A 19,535-nucleotide genomic window follows, 5' to 3' on the forward strand; every position below is an offset into this window, starting at 1 on the left:
ATATCAAATATTAGACACTTGCTTTAAAAAACCCCCCAAAATATAATTTAGCCTTTGAAGACCATATCTTACCTTTTGCACGTTTTGTATCCGTTTTCAAGAGAGTGGTCAAGGTAATAACCACCACTACAGGACTGCACACATCTCCCATCCTCCATAAAATAACCTTCTGTGCAGTTTATGCAAGCATCTGCTCCTGAGCCTTAAAGCCAAGAGAAAATACACTATAACACATTGACACATTCTCAGTATAGCCTGGATAACAGACAGCATCGCTAACTGTAACAAAACATCTGCTCATCATAGGTTACTGGACATATATATTCTCGTTGCTTTACACCTTGCCTACATGTACTGCAAACTATATCAGCTAGCGACAAAAGATAAATATAGCGGTAATCCTGCCATACTTTTTTCTGAGAAAGAAATTGTTATTTCTACAGCTAGGAATCACAAGCAAAGAGAGCTAGTGAGTATGTGTGTACTTTTCAGCCAGAACGTTTATATTTTTATGTCAACAGGAAGAAGCCCACTTTACTCAAAGATCTATTAAAGAACCTCCAAGGCATAACTTTTCATTTACAAGCCAATCATCATACTGTATTTGGAAACGTGATGTCATATCGCACAAAGGACAAAATGATTACGGGAAGTCAAATGTCACTGAGGTACCTGCACATGTCGCACAGGAACGGTGACACGGTTCACATTCCCTGCCGTTGTGATATTTTCCTTCTTCACAGCGGACAGCGCATCTGGATCCATATAAACTAGTGCAAAAGTACAAATTAGACTGTTTAATACTGACCAGCTAACAGCAAGGTAAGGAGGGAGGACAATGATCAGACTCAGAAACCTAAAGTATTCTGCAATGTAGGTCTCTCTTGAAATTCCGTTAATAAAAGTTCAGTGAAATGATAGTATCCTACTCTACACTTATACAGCTTCTTTCACTGCAAGTTCTTTACAAACTCAAATATAGCAGTCATTTCACACATGCGCCTACATCTATGGTGGAGTTTCACAACTTGTAGCAGACAGTACACAGTAGTATAGGACAGGAAGTGAAGAAGAATGCCAAATCTAAGGGAAAATGCAAAGAAAATTCAAGTATGCAGAATGTAATTACCCAAATAGAACTTGGTCTGGGGTCAGTACCACTGCACTTACAAACATGCAACGGTACCAGTAGTGTCCCCTAATACCACGTTAAAATACTAACAAATACCAACTCAGTGTGAAGAGTGCCACTTAATGCAGCCCGAGGATTTCCCTTTGTAAAGGTACTGAGTTTGCATGTGAACTGGGACCCTTCAGTTCATGCCTGCTGTATCCACACAGGGGAATTACAGCCTAGCACTATTGCAGACAGCTGTCTCCAGCCAAATAGTATTTGCAAACCACTATGTTGCATCATCCCATTCACATCAATGAAATCTTCACTTCAAAGTGTAGTTGCAATTATTGAGTTTAACTTCCCTATCACTAAAAGGATCAATACCTTGAGGTGCTAAGAGCTTTCAGATCCCACTGAAATCAGTGGGAACTTGACAGCATTTGGCTCCTTGCAGGATTAAACACGTAATCAGCTGAACAAAAACCTTGGATCCAAATTAACTTTGGGAGGGCCTGAAATCTTGATCTGAATCCAGAATTTGCAGCCTATGTTCCATGTTTAATTTGAATTTTAGTCTTTGGAATGGCTATCCACAGAACAAATAGACAACTGTAGTCCAGGAAACCTGTTAGATACTCTCTCCTACAAACCTGTAACCTTGGCTCTTCCACTGGGCTGCCTGATATAGCTATGAAACATCTCCACACTCTTGCTTTGCTAAGCGGATGTCTGCCTGAGTTCACCAGCTTGCATCATTTTTAAGAGACTAGCACCAGAGCAACTTGAGGAGGTATAAGTGTGGCTATTAAAATTAGTCAGAAACATAAAAGGCAAAACTTAGGTAAACTTCCTGAAATCGTCCTCAAGATTTTCACATTTTCCCCCACAACTGTTCACAGGCCTGTCATAAGAGGGTGTAGTTATACAAATTAATAATACTCTACACTTCCATAGCACCTTCCATTAGAAGATCTCAACATGCTCCACGGCATGAATTTACCAATAGCCTCACAGCATTCCTGTGAGGGAAGTAAATATCATCCGCATTTTACAGAGGGTTTCAATGTGCTGGGGCCTTGGCTTGATCTGATGCCTTGCTTCCCTGAGATCAAGCCTTCTCTCGAAGGAAGATCATTTTCTAGTGAGTGATAAACCACATCATTGGAGACAGAACAACGCAGGTGGTTGAAAAATCTAAATGTACTGTGGGTATATAGAGAGTGAGAAGTGGCTTTACCATGTGAAAAAGAAATTAGGCCTAGACATTCAAGGAAACTAATTCTAATGGTCAGCTCACACTAACTCAAAGACTGTAATCTATTTTGCCACAAAGTACATGTCCAATACTAAAACAATCAAGGATCATCCTTACTCTAAACAAGTCTCAGATCCAGATTTTGACCTCCATTTTTGTGTGGCATAAAGCCAGTATACAATCCCTTACAAATGCTACAGGGATAGTTGACCCTCTCCGCTTGGATCAAAAGGTCACTCATTCACATGGAAGTAAACACGGATGCTGCTGCTGCTCTATGGATTTTACCTATCAGTTTCAGAAGTGATTAAGTCCCCCTACCAAGCAAAAATACCCACTGCTGTTTAATATATGGGCATAACCATATCGTAATGGAATTGAGCCTGAGGTACTTAAGATAAGTGAATGATTGGATGTCTGAAGAGACACAATAAAGATAAGGAAATAGTTTCTAACTGTCACAGGAATGAATCAGAAGGATTAATACAATTCACCAGTTCCACTTCTGAAATAATCCTTGACTGCCACACTGTAGGTCAAAAAAGTGAAGAACACAGCTTTTACATGGCTACAACTTTCATTTTGTCCGCTGTTAAACATTTTTTAAAATTCATTGTTACCCAAGATGGCTTATGATGGCACAAGAAAGTATTAAATTACAGCACAAACAGCAATAGAACACATAAATGGAGGCCCAGACAAGGTTAAATAGTAATATAATGTATGTCTCTTTGATATATGTCCATAGACTCAGGAAGTCTCTTTGGCTATTGTGTGCAGTGAAATCCATCATATCTTTACCTTAGGCCATGTCTGCATTCTGTGCAGCTTTGGGATTCAGCACATGTCTTACAGTTCTCACTGCATTTCCGGCAAGCAATCTTATCTGCAAAGGAAAAAAGAAAACCAGCCCAGAAAACCCTGGTCAATCATGTTTAATAAAATTATATGGATATAGTCCATTGTTTATTGCTTTTCTACCTTGGCACAAGGAATGGAAATAGAAAGCAAGAATAAAATTAAATAGCTGAAGTGCTACTTATATGTTGACCTTCTTTATTAAATGCTTTCAATTATTTCTAAATATTTAAAATAACATCCTATTCCTTTGAAAAATAATATGCTTTGAGATTGTAAAAACACTTATATGAATACACTTGTTTAAATTAACTACGTTTTTATTACTGACTCATGCAATCTTTTCAAATAATAGGAAGAATACTAAATTCATGCAAATAAGAGTTTCTACATAAATTGCTCATGCAAAGCGATCTAGTAACCTTTGTGTAATTGTCTTTTAGATCATTTAAGCAAACAGACTTTCCTAATTTCATTTTTTTGGGGTTCAAGACTATGCCTGATTGCACTCTTCTGATCTTATCAAACCTAAGCAACATATTACTGTGCCCTCTCCCCTAACAGGTTCCCTTTACCGCAGCTATAAGACCTAAAGTGGCCATGTTTCTCCACCATTTACACTTCTTACCCTAGAGGCGCTGTATCATGGACACCAACTTTCTACCTGAAAAGGGCTGTGAGAATCCAATCTAACTCCACATTCTCTTTTATCCTGCATCTTGATCAGGCAGAGGAGACATTGTAGTAGAAAGAATAATACTACTTTGTTCTTGTAAAGTGAAAATGAAAGAAATGAAGCTAATATCTGCCCCTGCTATCCCTGGTTATGAGTAAACTGCTTCATAGGACTATAGGCAGGAGACACCGGCCCCAGTTCAGCAAAGCTCTTAAGCACAATTATCTTTAAGGATGTGCCTACATCCCTGGGATTAAATATTTTATATGATCATGGTCTAGGCTGGGAATTAAGACTTGGGGACTCTGCACGGTCATCCATAGGTGGGAATTAAAGCCAGGTCTCCCACAGGGCCGTGTACGTTACTGCTACTGCATCATTGCATTACTGCAGATATTAAATGTCTGCCAAATTTTGCCCATTTTGTGCAGCTGTGTTAAGAGTTGAGCCTCTACCTTCCTTAGCACACCAGTGTAGCAGCAGCCGAGCAGCATGCCCTTCTGGCTCTCACATGCCCTCTGGTTTACCAGGGAAGCATGGTGTCCCAGTTTAGGAAGTAATGTTTAATATGTGCTGGAGATCAGCACACGCTGCTCCTTTCTGGAGCAGCAGGAAGATGCATTCTTCCACATGTTCCCCCACCACATAGTGGATCTACTATTGTAGTGGGCCAAGCGTTGCTCTGCTACCTCCACTTCCTAGTCAGAACGAGAAAGGGAAGGATTTTGTCAGGTATCTGCTAAGCATGATTTTCAAGAGCTAATAATCTCAGCAGAATCCAGGTTTAGTTTTGGAAGAGACACTTGATCAGGATTGGTTCCCAACAATTTCATAAAAGGAATGAGATTTAGAAAAGAGACAAATGTATCAAAATACACTTTTAATCTTAAAAACTATCTCCTGACCTCCCCCAAGCAACCCAGCCCAAATATTGGAAGCCCAAAGAAATAAGCAGGAGAAAATACTGACTCTTGTCAAGGTAAAATCCATCTGGGCAGCTGGTAATACAGCTATTGGATTCTTCATTGAGATAGTAACCGGATTTACAGCTCAGGCACTGGTCACTATGGCTTCCAACACAGGTTTCACAATTGGGTGAGCATTTTTTACAGCGTTTCTTGTCTGCATTGTAGTGACCAGGTGGGCAGTTTGGAACACAGATCCTGCATTGTGCAGTGAAGAAAAGGCAGAGTCGTCACTGATGTAAACCCACCACCCTATAGCAGAGGTCCCCATACTGTGTGGTGTGCCCCACCTAGGGAGCACAGAGGAACCTTTGGGAGGTGGGGGTTGAGGGCAGGCCAGCCCCTACAAAGGGCAGGGAGGAAGCACCACCCAGCCCTCCCCGCCCCCAGCTCTCCTCTGGTCCTTTGTGCAGCCGCATCTCTGGCTCCCGGCCCCAGACCCACCCGCAACTGCGGCCTCAGCTTCAGTCCCATTACCCCGTTCCCATCCACCCTGACCCTGGAAGAGGCAGGGAGACGCAGACAGGAGTAAGAGGAGCACAACCCTCAAAAGTTTGGAGACCACTACCCTATAGGTCCACAAGTATAAAACAGCCACCTTGCTCAGCATCACTACTTCTCCTTTCTACCAGAGAATTTAACAAAAGGTAAACCTCACAAGCATTGCATCCACTAACTTTTTTTCCCTGCAGCATCTGCTGGGTCACTGGCAATTCCCTCATCAGACAATCACACAGTTTCATTTTTAACCATTTATATCTGCCCCAAGCTTGCCCAAGCCCAGTGACTGATGCTATGTACTAGCTATGCTGGTTCTAATTTTGTTTTTATGTTCATTTTGTTAAAAAAAAATAGTCAGATGATGGCTGAATAATCAGGAAATGGTGTTTGAAGGATGTACATTACATTCAAATTAGTAGGACTTTCCTCTAACTCCTACGCAAATTTGTAAAATAAACTAAAGGTAAGACAAATTATTCCATATCCTGTAGAAAAGGGAAAAGGAGGGAGATGTTAAGATAAAAATTGAACAAGGGATAATATATAAAGATGTTTTTTTCTTTCTTACCGGGTGTTGTTTTTAGATTTGTAGTAATAGTGTAGACAATCAGTACAGTGGTCTGGTCCTGGCCCATAACACCCTATTTTACTGCATTCTGCATTGCACGGACCTTTAATAAATCCAAAAATGAAAGGAGGGGAGAAATGACACATCTGCATTTGCTACTCTGTGGTCCTTACAAAATATTACGATCATGCAGAGTATAATTAGCCCAGTTCCCTATGTGGACTCAGTGACTAGCTACAGTGAAGCTAGCATAACATCTAACACAGACTTATCAGATACTATTTGTGGAGTCAAACAGATGCTTTCATAACAAATAAAATCATTTACATTTTTTGTCACTGATGCCCGAAGGTCCCTGAGTCCCTTAACAAAGACTAACAACATCATTTATCATAAATAGCTCTGTTGTGCCCAAATAAATCTAAGATTGGGAGCAAACAGTATTTGGCAGGCTATCACTAGCATATTGTTGTTAATAATTAAATAAGAGTACTGGGGCCCTATTCATAATATTGTTACAATATTTTTAATATGAACTTTAAATCTGAAAGTTGGGGAATTGATTGTTAAGATTCTCCAACCTGACCTCATCTTCCTGCTAACAGCCTCTTACTGGATAGCAACTAAATGCTAGTAATGACCACTATCTTGTGGTGCAGTTTCTTCATAATTCCAGGAGAGGATGTGGGTAGATGATGACTAAATAATGGTGTGGTATCTTAGAACCAGGGGGAGCAGAAAAAAGGAGATATATTAATGAATAATGGGATCTTCCAGTGGCTTCATAGGTTAGAGAGCAGATGAGCTCACTTGGCTGTATGGCTCATGGTGGAATTTTGGATGTAATTTTTGGAATGTGTAGGCAAGATAATGGACTAGATTTCAGTGTATTTTCTCTCTAAATCAGCAGCTGAAGCGGTTCTGTTTGAGACTTTTGTCAGTGTTTATTTTGTAGGTCTGTATTTACATTTTGGGAAGGCAGAGTTTGTGGTCCACCGTGGCAATGTGAATGTTATACAGTGGTTTGGTGTTTATAACTAATACCATCAAAAGTGTTTGGCAGCTTAAACATTATCACTACGGAAAGCTGCTCAGTAACCATTATGTGTCAATCCCATCTCCATGCCATGTTGATGCCTGAAGCCAGAATAGGGGAGAAAAAAAAAAAAAAAGGAAAACCTCAGTCTGTCCAGGTGATTCTACAGTGGCTCAATCACCTTCCAAAATAAAGAGAGGTTCAAGAGTGAGTGGAGAATGGAAAAGTTCTCAGTATAATGCTGCCATCTTGGGGCTGGCACTCTACCTTTAGACAGGGAGATATTGATCACAGAATCATCCAATCAAATATTACCAAGCTATTGGCCTTCAAAAGTTCCTTTTCACACATAATGGGCCTAAGTGCTTTCAGAACGCTCTAGACATTGTTGGAATAAATAATGTCATACCGAAACAGGCCAGCCCCACTGACTTGTTGTCTTCTTGCTCTGATGCTATCTGACTGATGCCAGAAAGACTAGTTATAATAAAAATTCGATGAAGACAATGGACAATTTCTGATAGAGCTCAGTTGAAAGAGATTGTCTCTCCTGACACAATGTAGATGATACCATCCCGAACACCTGCTCATATATACTGCTGGGGAATTCTTCGCCATGTATATTCATCATGAATATACCATATGTACTTGTCATGCTTAAAAAAACCAGAATTAAAAAGATGTATGTGCAACTTTAAATAACAAGTCACATGACTCGGCTCTTAATCAAAACTCTTAAGTGAAGTCCCATCACTCCCATTCCTCATGGGAAAAACCTCAGTGCAAAGCCTTTTTACTAGAGCTTTGGTTGGCATCATGCTTTTGATCTTAGAAAGTTCATTTTCCTGCATGTAATTATTATAAAGCTTGCATGTTTATATTTATTACAATTCTAACTTATGAAAAGAAGTTTTATAAACACACATACAAATTTCCTCTTCAATCCAGAGACAGGGAAAGGCAGCTCAAAGTAACTGTGGATATTTTTTATTCAACTGCTTTGGTTATTGTTGTTGTTTATTATTTGTTTCCAGAAGCATCCACATGGTGCTAAGTGGCTTCCAAACAAACAAACAAACACAAACAAACAAACAACAAACAAAAAAGGCACAGTTCCTGCCTCCAAGATCTTAGCCTCTAATCAGGGAATGCAAGTAGACAGAAGGAGGAAGAGTATAGAGAAGTGGTGAACATCAAACACTTAAGGTGGCTAGGCAGTGATGTTCTGACAGTACAATGGCACATACAGTGGGCCAAATTAGTCCTCAACTCTATTATACATGAGATACAGTAAATGAATGATTCCTCGAGATGTAGACTCCAACTCACCTGCATAGTCATCTGTCCCATAGTCCTCTATAGGGTCTTCGACTGGACTGGAGCGCACTCGTTCCACTTTGGGAAAATCGTTTCTTGGCGAGTAAGGCTGGATGGATGTCCCATAAAGAACTAAGGACCATTCTTTCAATTTGCCTAGCAGTCAAATATTTAAAGCATAATCTTAGAAATGACTTACATCCTCTCTTTCTCTCTATCATGTGGATTTTGATTCTGATCATGTGAACTTGTGAATGAATATGAGTGAGTTTGAGCCCTTGCTTTATCTCTGTGTCGTGAGACAGAGAGAATGCAGTTTTAGCTTCAGTATAAATCCAAACCAGCTCACCTTTCTAAATCAGTTTTTCATACATCAGATCTTCCACCACATCAACCTCTTCTAGTTCTAATAAAAGCTTACTTAAATACTCCATGCTTGCTTCAATGAAAAAGCATACAAAGTTTTCAAATAAGGGATGAAATCCTGACCCTGAAATCAATGGGAAAACTCATACAGACTTCAATGAGGCAAGTTTTCATCCCAGATTTCACTTTCCTTCAGAACACTAGTAAACCAACTTTTCTTTTTTATTATTCTTAATCTGTCAATTAATTAGTTGCACAATTGATGGGATGCCAGTTTATTAAAGGGGTTGATTTTCTTATCATATCCAATGAGTAACTCCTACTGGCTTTAATGAAGGTCTACTAATGCACACTAAGGGAAGAAAAACTCTTCTAACTTATCAGAAACTCTGTAGTAAAACTTCCATGACATCCTCTGAAAACATCACCATCAGTGACAACCCATACTATAAAATTACAATATGGAAAATAAGTTTGTCCACACTGCTCCCTTGATTGCATTTGCCCACATTAAAAAACCATTATACAATTTAACCCAAGTCAACATAATTGTCAGTCTCTCATCATGGAAGGCTTGGGACTGAAATAGGTCAGCAGTGAATATTTGAAGAAGTCCTGCAGCTATGTTTCGTGGTGGGCTGTTCTTTGGTCTAATTGCTCTTCCCTCGGAGCAACTTTTTTTCAGAAGTTTTAACCAAATTACCCTTGCTTTAAGAAGATCACTCATACTACATGTATGGTAAAATTCAAATAAGTTTACGCCCTCCTTTATATTAGTTGCTCTCCACAGTTCGTTTTTGGGCTGTAATATTTTGCTTTGCCTGTGTATTTTTAAACTATGGAAGTTAAGTTCCATTAACTTTTACTAAATCCTAGTTATCTTTCTGTATTCTCCCAATTTTGTTGCTATGCTCTAGTGAGGTACCCAAATAATGTGCCCTATTACCTCTTTGATTTTACATTCAACACCTACAATTTAAGCAAAAAGAAGCAGAGGTTTTCCTAAGCTGACTGGCTGATGGGAGGTGATCACCCATTTTCTTTTCAACTGTTATATTTTCAGACTAAAGACTGTTGTGAAATAGTACGTGTCTCAGTCAACCCAGTATTGTCAATCTGATAGAAATCCTTCTCTTTATCTGACATTATTTTGTCCTCTCTTGATTACAAGGCCAGAGAAGGCCATGGTCCTAAAGTCTAATCTATTGCATCACACAGGAGTAGCTTAATTCTTGCATTGAGCCCAACAACTTATAGTTGAGCTAGAGCATATGTTTTAGAAAGACATCCAACCTTGATTTAAAGACTTCAAGTGATGGAGTTACCATATCTCTTGTTAGGCTGTTCTAATGGTTAATTACCCTACTAGTGTATAAAATGTGCACCTTATTTCCAGGATGAATTTTTCTAGCTTCACCTCCCAGTCACTTGCTCTTGTCTACTAGATTAAAGAACCCTGTAGTATCAGATATCATCTCCCTGTACACGATCAAGCTGAACTGGCCCCATAACCTTCTTTAGATCAAATACCTTTAATCTCTGGTTATACACCCCAGGATCACGTTGCCCCTTTTAGCCACAGCATGTCCTCTAGGTGCTTATCCCCAAATCCTTGTCAGAGCCAGTTTTCCAGTCCCTCATCGTGTAATTATGGCCTATGTTTTAAGATGTATGACCTTGAATTTGGCTATAATAAACTGGATGCAGTCAAATAATGTGTTTTACTAATAGATGCAGAGTGCCGTGTCCTCATCATTTAATTCTTCACCAATCTTTGTGTCACCTGCAAACTTTATAAACAATAATTTTATATTTTTTTTCCAGATCATTGACAAAAATATTGGTCCAAGAACCAATTTCTCCAGCACCCCACCAGAAATACCCCACTTATTTTTGCTGCCCATGCATGGAGTCTGGAAGGATTTTTCTCCCAGGTCAGATTGACAGAGACCCTGTGTTTTTTCACCTTCATCTGCAACATGAGGCACAGGTCAATTGTTGGTTTGATCTACAGTGAATGGTGGATTCTCTGTAACTTGAAGTCTTTAAATCAAGATTTGAGGACTTTAGGAACAGCCAGAGATTTTGGGCCTGTTATAGGAGTGGGTGGTGAGGTTCTGTGGCCTGCAATCTTCAGCAGGTCAGACTAGATGATCATGGTGGTCCCTTCTGGCCTTAAAGTCTGAGTCCTACTGAAGCTTCCATACTTGGACTTTGCATGATGCAGTGGTCTGCACGAGTACGTCTATTTACAGGATCTGGGCCTTACATGTGTTTCTTAAGTAAACAAGTGGAGGGGAGAGTAATGCAGGTGTTACCATGGGAGTATTTTCCTTTTAAAGAATAGTTCAGTCGATAAAGAGTGAGAAAATCCATGGAACTCGCCAGCACATAAATGAAGTCTGCCTCAAGGCAGGTTTAATTTGTACAATGAAAATACACACACACAGACACACACACTTTTATAACAAATATACAAACCATACGCACTTGAGCCAACATATCTTTTTGGCTGATTCCACCATTTAGTCTGGCTACCACAGTCTCTTTCCCTCCTTATATTTAGTACATAACAAAGAGATCCCCAGTTGTACGTGTAGAAGAAACAGTATACCACAGTGTTTCATAGACAGCATATGTCTGCACTTTGCCCCATTAATTCTGCTGAATTAAATGCAGAAATAACATACATTGTTTTTTTATAAACTGGATGCTGCTTTTCTTTATGGCTAACAGATGTGACAATACTTTGCCCAATGCTAGGGTCTGATGACATCAGAAACATTACATGGGTTGGCCATTTGTTCACATTTTGAGACAGGAAAACTGCAGTTCTTAATTATAAAACTTTTTGATAGCTAAACAAATATTTAAAGACATGCAGAAATACAAAACACATATGGTGGTGATAGCAGTGTGATCAATTTCAGACTATGGTGATAAACTGGGTAACTATTATAGAAGGTACTCATGCACCTTTGCTTACCTCACACACTGCCCACTGATCTATCACTGCCAGGAAAAACTTCAAACATTCCAAACATCTGAGTTTTTCCTTGGCTAACATATGCCAGGCATTAGCAAATCTTTTCTGAATAGGAATGCTATTGGACAGTTTCCATTATGAGGCAAGTACTACGCTGGATGCTGAAATTAGATGATGCTAAAGAGGACAAAAAGAACCAGGGCCTGAATTCTCCACTGTCCTGGATCCCTGTGTTGTCACTTGCATGCATATGAATGCAGAGTCGGTATCTAACATTTATATTCGGATCTGGTGGTGTCATACACCCATTTTGCAGGTGTAAATGATTACACAAGGTTCAAGGCAGTGAAGAATCACTTCTCCAGGTCCAGATTCTCAGCTGTGCCCAATAACCAATGGGTGCATCTGAAGATATGGGAGATGATTTCCCATTGGCCTGATTCCTGACGGTTTAGAGCAGACTCAGGACTTCTTTAAACTATTCTGGCTAACTGTGGCCCCATGGGCTGATATACCAGCTGTGGACTTCTACAGCCGCGTATTGGAGGAGACGGCTAAGATAGCTCTGTGCCAGCTGCCAGAGAAATCCTCATTTGGGCAGGTCTACTGGATTTGCAACTTCTTTGCACTACATAAGCTAGAGCCTCACCAGCTGTAAATCCTCATTGCTCAACTGAAATCAGTAGAGCTCTGCCAATTCACACCACTTGAAGATCTAGCTCCATATGATTAACCACTAATTGTGCTGTAGTTCATACAGTATAAAGTATTGAAATCAACAGGACTCCTCATTCAAGCTAGAGTTTGCAGGCACATGTCCTTAAAGAGTATTTGAATTTACGTAAGTCCTGTATAAAATTTGGTGGAACTCAATCCTCTCTTTAGCTTGTCCCTTTTACACTGCCCTGGTAGCATAACGGGGCTGTAAATGGACTCTGGGGAATAGCCCCTATGTAAGGAGCTGGTGGAAAACTATCAAAGTGGCTCTATGCCAGCCCTTGCTCAAGCTCTAGCATAGGGAGCATGTCATGGCAGAGCGGGAGGGAGGTGGTTGGAATGCATTGCTCTTTGCTGTACTTGGCTGGGGGATGACACATAGGGTGCTGTTGCAAGCTGGTCTAACCAATTCCTTGGAGCCAGGCAGCCCTCTGGCTACCCCAAGAATAAATTTGGTAACATTAAAATATTGATGAAGTTGCCGACCATTGACTTTATGGGCTTCCTTTTTAATAACCTGATGAAAGGAGGAACTCCATTGAAGCCAATGGAATGACACCAGTGAAAACTGGTGTGAGAAGATAATCAGACCAAACATAGCTGAGTGATGACTGAAAAACTGAAGAAGACTGTATTTTGCTCCAGACCTCTAGAGTGCTGTAGCCAAGCCCTTCAAAACTGGGTGTCTAAAGTTGGGCTTCTAAATCCTTAGTTAGCACTTAAATAAATAGACTGCCTGATTTTCCATTATACTGAGCACCCAGCAGTTTCCATTGACTTTAACACAAAGTTTCTTGCTGTGCAGCAATGTTGAAAATCGGACTGTTTATTTAGGCTTCTAGTATGGATTTAGGAGCATAGCTTCAGACACTCACTTTTGAGTAACCGTTTTTTCTTTGTTGAGTGCTTGCTCATGTTGATTCCAATTACGTGGTCACCAAGCCTAAATTTTGGAGGTGGGGTTGGACCTGAAAGGTTCGCTGACTGTAGCACCGCTCCTCCAAAGGCTGCATCATCTCTGGCCTGCTGAGTAGTAGAGTAATTCCTTCACCTGGACACTTCAGGCAGGAAGTGTGAGGGTCACTTTTTGGCAAATGCTTGCTACAGTCTATGCAGGGTTTAAACTCTGGGGACCAAGGCATGCCCCAGTTCTGGGGAAAAAAGGGGGAACCAAAGGGTGCACCCCCCACTAAAGCCTATCTAAAACTAATACTAATACAAACGATACACTTTATATGAACTATTTACACGAAGAAGTTAAAGAAACTAGGGGAGTTGCACTTGCAGAGCAAGAGCCACGAGCGTTCCGGCTAACCGTCACAGTCAGTAAGAAGGAACTGTGGGGTGGCGGGTCGGCATTGCCCTATATTGAGCGCCATAAAGGTGTGACCCCAGGGGACGCCCAGGCCGACCCAACGGATGCTGCTAGGGGAAAACCCTTCCAGCTGCTGTGCGTGCACACCTCATTGGAATTGACATGAGCAAGCACTCAAAGAAGAAGGTGTATTAATCCAAATTAAGTATCTTAAGCCAAATCCAATTTCAACCAAGAGAGGAAAAAAAAAACATTGTTCCAGTCCACAGGACAAAAGGCCATCTCTACATCTGATAACAAAACTACCAATGGGACTTTCTGACCAGGCTGAATTTGGAGATATTTAATATGCTTCTTATGTTATCAGCCACAAACTTTTTTACAAAATAAACTTTAAACAGATACTTTTCAAGCTTGGTAGCTAGTACTTAGCCAAAAATTCTTTATTCTTTTCCTGTGTACTGGTGATACAGTCATCATATTTGGTGAAAGTAGTTTAGATTTTTGAGTGTCATTATATATTTTCTAATTCAGAAACAAGTGTATTTTTAATTGCCTAAAAATAAAATTCTCGTGTTAAACTCTCAAGAATATATTTGTATGGCTTCAAATATTTTATCTTGAGTATCAGACATGTCTTATTCTTGCAATTTAGGATTGATTTTAGATAAATCAATTTTTAAAAAATCTTGAATGGTTTATGAGTGGACTTACTTTTCTGAAGGGTAATATATTTTGTTGTCTTTATAGAATTCTAAACCAACATGCCTAGTGGTAATTTTATGGTGACCCAGATCAGATTTTAGAGCATTAATCCTGAATTTGTATACATTTTTTAAATGTCACAGGCTAGTCATCACTCAGATTTTCCACTTTTATTGCAATATTGTTTACTGAGTTGATTCTCAGTGTTTTCAATCACACTATAAGTGTTAATTTAGCTTTACTGTTACATAATTTTCAATACATTCTTTGTACTCCAACTCTTGAGTGAACATTTTTAGTATAGATTTCTTGCTGATGTAATTTTTCTTCCTCAATATTTTTATTGAAATAAATCTTGACAGAAATTAAACGCCCCCAAACAACTGATTTGAGGGCATCTCATTTATTTTGATGTGAGATATCAAGGGAAGCATTCTACTCTATATTAATTAATAGTGGTGGTATTTTTTGTTTGTAGAATATCTTGTTGAAAATGAGGCTTAGGGCTGAGATTTTTTTCAGAATACTTAAGATACTCATCTCACATTGCAAGTCAATGGGGATTGGCATCTTGCTCTCTTGGACCCCTCTGAAATTCTAACCTAAATCTCCATTTAGTTGATCTATCTGTATTGAAATTTTTGCATATACTAGTGTAAGATCAGACCACATATTGGGACCTATGTGTGCAACAGGAATTATAAGCAGAAGATCTTCTGAGGCTAAAAGCATATCTAACCAAGAATAGGATTCAAAAGCGGGAGAATAAAAGTTCTGGGACACTTTGTCTTGTGTATGGCAGCACAAAGCAACCTCAAAGCAGGTGCAGCTGGCTAAGGGAGGCTCACCCCAATATGGTTTGTGTGTGTGTGTAGATTCTCCAGTGGTAGAGAACTGAACAAGGCCACTTCCCTCCTTGTAGCTGGCGTACTGAGCATGGATTGGAGAAAGTGTGTGGACAGAGATTGCTAGCAGTTTTATCAGCCACAACAAGGGGAGTGGCCTTGATCAACCTGATGAGAAGGTGGCCCAGAATCTGGGGAGCTCAAAAGGTAGCCTTTACCAGTTTGTACATGCCATTGTGTTAACTGCCTTAAAAATGCAGACATGCAACTGCACATACCAATCTTGGGCTTCTCCTTCTGAAAATTTGTCTCTAAATCCCTTTGTATTTTCAAACACTGACTCTTGGCTGCCAAAACTCACAAGCCTGATGTGGTCTAGCTGTGAAGTGCAACTTATACCTTGAGATGGCAAGTTTTCACATGGTGGGGATAAAGGAGGTACTAGTTTGCCTCCAAGAACACTGCATTGTTGCCATTCTTTTCCACACAAACCAGAAGTAGGTTCATGGTAAGAAGGAGTTACGGGTCTCAGAAGACAAGTAACAGAAGTGTGGAAGTGAAACACAACAAATAGATGGGAGTCAAATTCTGCCCTCAATTTTCTGCAATCCCATTGAAATCAGTGGGTCTGCTCAAGTATAAATGAGGGTAGAATTTAGCCCAAGTACGACATGCAACTGAACATATTCTTCTGAACCACTAAGCCTAACTAAAGGATGGATTCATACCTGGAGACTTGAAACTTCTCAGCTGAGATGGGGTATCATGAATCTCCAACTTCCAGTCACCTGCTGCTTTTTCTCCCCAGCAATGAGTAGTCATGAACTCCCAATTTTTAAAACCTTCTGTGGAATGATCAAATAACCTAGGATAAAGCAATAAAGTATATCCTGAAGAACAAGAAAATAAACCCTTGCCTACATCAGTGATCCTCAACCCTCATGTGTACCCACTCACAAATGAAATATATTTAAACTAATTAGCGTATCTAATCTAAGCACTTATACTGAACTTATCACCATGGTTTTGCACCACCTATTTCAAACATATCTGATGGGACCATTTTGTATATAACAAGTCAATGCGGGAGAGGGAATGGTTCTTCTGTATGCTGTTGCTTCATATAATGCAGGAGAGAATGAAAGTTTATTCACTTCAAATTAAAACTGCCAGTGCAGTTTAATAAAAAGAAAAGGAGTACTTGTAGCACCTTAGAGACTAACCAATTTATATGAGCATAAGCTTTCGTGAGCTACAGCTCACTTCATCGGATGCATACTGTGGAAACTGCAGAAGACATTATATACACAGGGACCATGAAACAATACCTCCTCCCACCACACTCTCCTGCTGGTAATAGCTTATCTAAAGTGATCACTCTCCTTACAATGTGTATGATAATCAAGTTGGGCCATTTCCAGCACAAATCCAGGTTTTCTCACCCTCCGCACCCCCCCCCCCCCACAAACTCACTCTCCTGCTGGTAATAGCCCATCCAAAGTGACCACTCTCCTTACAATGTATATGAAAATCAAGGTGGGCCATTTCCAGCACAAATCCAGGTTTTCTCATCCCCCCCCCCAAACACACACACACAAACTCACTCTCCTGCTGGTAATAGCTTATCCAAAGTGACCACTCTCCCTACAATGTGCATGATAATCAAGGTGGGCCATTTCCAGCACAAATCCAGGTTTTCTCACCCCCTCCCCCCCAAACACACACACACAAACTCACTCTCCTGCTGGTAATAGCTTATCCAAAGTGACCACTCTCCCTACAATGTGCATGATAATCAAGGTGGGCCATTTCCAGCACAAATCCAGGTTTTCTCACCCCCCCCCCCAAACACACACACACAAACTCACTCTCTTGCTGGTAACAGCTCATCCAAACTGACCACTCTCCTTGCAATGTGTACTCTGAAACAGTGCCGTTTAATAAAATTCACATCCTGAAAAAGTATACACTGAACACAACTACATTTCCTTTGTTCTAAAAGCGTGACCCAGATACAAACATCATTTTTTAAGTGGAAAGTTTTCTTTTTTCCAGTTTTGGATGGAAATACTGAACAGGGGGTTAACAAAATAAGCAATACTAGGTGAGCAATACCACATGAGCAGTTGGGGCCAGGAGAGATTCAGTGCTCATGATGCTTATGAACAAAACAAAGGTAACTGAGATGTTGGTGTATCAAACTTCAAATGATTTAAGTACTGCTATATCCAAAAGTTTGACAAAGTCTAGTTTTGCTTGAATGCAGAGACTAATTGGCATATGATGATTTCATCTTACTAACAGTTTTACAGTAATTTCATTACTTAGGGCTTGGGTGAAGAGATTGGAGCTTGGGTCTGAAATACAGTGCATTTTAGTAGAGGGGACCCAGTTTAGAGTCTGCAATCTGATGCTGATCAGCAGGGAAGACTGGCCCAAGATTTTATTGCCTAAAACTGGAATTTATTAATGAGATTTTGAAAAGACACAAGAGAGCATGCACTTTTGTTCAATGTTAACAGCATGTTGCCTGGTTCCCCAAAGCTATTGATGAGAGATTCACTGGAGTAGAGACTAGTGTCTCATGAATGGTACAGTTCAGCTTTGGAAGGTTTTAGAAAAGGTTCAGAAAAGGACAACTAAAATGATTAGAGGTTTGGAACGGGTCCCATATGAGGAGAGATTAAAGAGGCTAGGACTTTTCAGCTTGGGAAAGAGGAGACTAAGGGGGATATGATAGATGTATATAAAATTATGAGTGGTGTGGAGAAAATGAATAAGGAAAAGTTATTTATTTGTTCCCATAATATAAGAACTAAGGTCCACCAAATGAAATTAATGGGTAGCAGATTTAAAACAAATAAAAGGAAGTTCTTCTTCACTCAGCACACAGTCAACCTGTGGAACTCCTTGCCTGAGGAGGCTGTGAAGGCTAGGACTATAACAGGGTTTAAAAGAGAACTGGATAAACTCATGGAGGTTAAGTCCATTAATGGCTGTTAGCCAGGATGGGTAAGGAATGGTGTCCCTAGCCTCTGTTTGTCAGAGGGTGGAGACGGATGGCAGGAGAGAGATCACTAGATCATTACCTGTTAGGTTCACTCCCTCTGGGGCACCTGGCTTTGGCCACTGTCGGTAGACAGGATACTGGGCTGGATGGACCTTTGGTCTGACCCAGTATGGCCATTCTTATGTTGTTATGAATGTATACAATTTCAGATCTCTCTCTCCCTTTCCTGGAAACACACACATACAGCCAGATTCACAAATACATGTTTAGCTATATATTTTTATTCACACTCTTTATGTATGGAGATTCCATGGCTCACATCTGTGCTTAAGTATATTTCATAAAATTAGATTTGTACACTAGCTGACTACTGGCATAGAACCATTGTTGATTCAATGGATTTACCACAATTTTCTCTTAGAAACTACAAGAAAGAGTCAAGTGATTTCACTTGGTTTGTTTTTTTTAGACATTTGTATGAGTAGGTTTTTCTTTTTTTAAGTGTATTTCAGCGTCTTTTTTTCAAAAAGTTGTGCATACAGTGTGCAAAAACTGTGAAAGCTGCATACAATTCTAGCGCTGTTACTTTGTGCAAAGTACTGTTAAAAGATATTCCAGGCACACATAAAAAGGCTATCTTTCCTCTTGAGAACCTCACTCATTCCACAGAGATAGGTCCTAATCCTGTAAGGCCTCCATTTCTCTAACTTCCTTGGAGTTTAAAAGAAACCATGTGCACAGAGAGCTTGCAGGACTCGTTTGTGTAACTTTTATCCTTCTGTCATTCTAATTCGTGTCTGAATATCTGATAACATTCAATGAAGAATATATACTTCAAAATAAAACTACATTCTCATTCTTGACTGGGTCGGATTTTTTCTTAGTGCAATTCCACTGATGTCACAGAATTTGTACTAGCAGAGTATTTGGCCCATTCTGTGTGATTATCAATTTAGTTATTTGAGTACAGCAGATTTTGCAAACAAATGTTTGCTAGTATAGCATACACCATGTACTGCAGTGATCCAGATTACCTATCCAGGTATCATTCCACACACACATATTGGGTAGGTTCAATTTAAAAGATTGCAAAAGTTTGCTTTTAACAGACTTAATACAGTTGCCATGCAATATTGTGCTGATTTTTTACAGTAACTCAGTAAACAACTCATATACCACAGTATATTATTTTTAAACAGAGTGTCAGTCAGTCAGGTCAGCAACAGTCCTCTCTACTGTTATGGCAACTAATTTACATTGCATTATATAAATACCATGTCATTATTTAAAAAATTCTA

At 39.8% G+C, this 19,535-nt stretch overlaps 1 protein-coding gene across 4 annotated transcripts in view; it reads right to left on the reverse strand.

Moving 5' to 3' along the window:
• Positions 1–19,535, reverse strand: part of PCSK5 (proprotein convertase subtilisin/kexin type 5) — a 299,939-nt gene that overhangs the window by 75,664 nt on the left and 204,740 nt on the right. For all 4 annotated transcript variants that reach the window (XM_073345119.1, XM_073345120.1, XM_073345121.1 and 1 more), the window contains exons 13-19: positions 15,956–16,092; positions 8,306–8,449; positions 5,941–6,043; positions 4,876–5,069; positions 3,174–3,258; positions 673–770; positions 73–202 (exon numbers count right to left, since the gene is read on the reverse strand). In XM_073345119.1, the coding sequence (XP_073201220.1) occupies positions 73–202; positions 673–770; positions 3,174–3,258; positions 4,876–5,069; positions 5,941–6,043; positions 8,306–8,449; positions 15,956–16,092 (891 nt within the window). The remainder of the gene's footprint in view (positions 1–72; positions 203–672; positions 771–3,173; positions 3,259–4,875; positions 5,070–5,940; positions 6,044–8,305; positions 8,450–15,955; positions 16,093–19,535) is intronic.

Source organism: Lepidochelys kempii, chromosome 5, assembly GCF_965140265.1.
Source record: "Lepidochelys kempii isolate rLepKem1 chromosome 5, rLepKem1.hap2, whole genome shotgun sequence".
Taxonomy (NCBI): Eukaryota; Metazoa; Chordata; order Testudines; family Cheloniidae; genus Lepidochelys; species Lepidochelys kempii.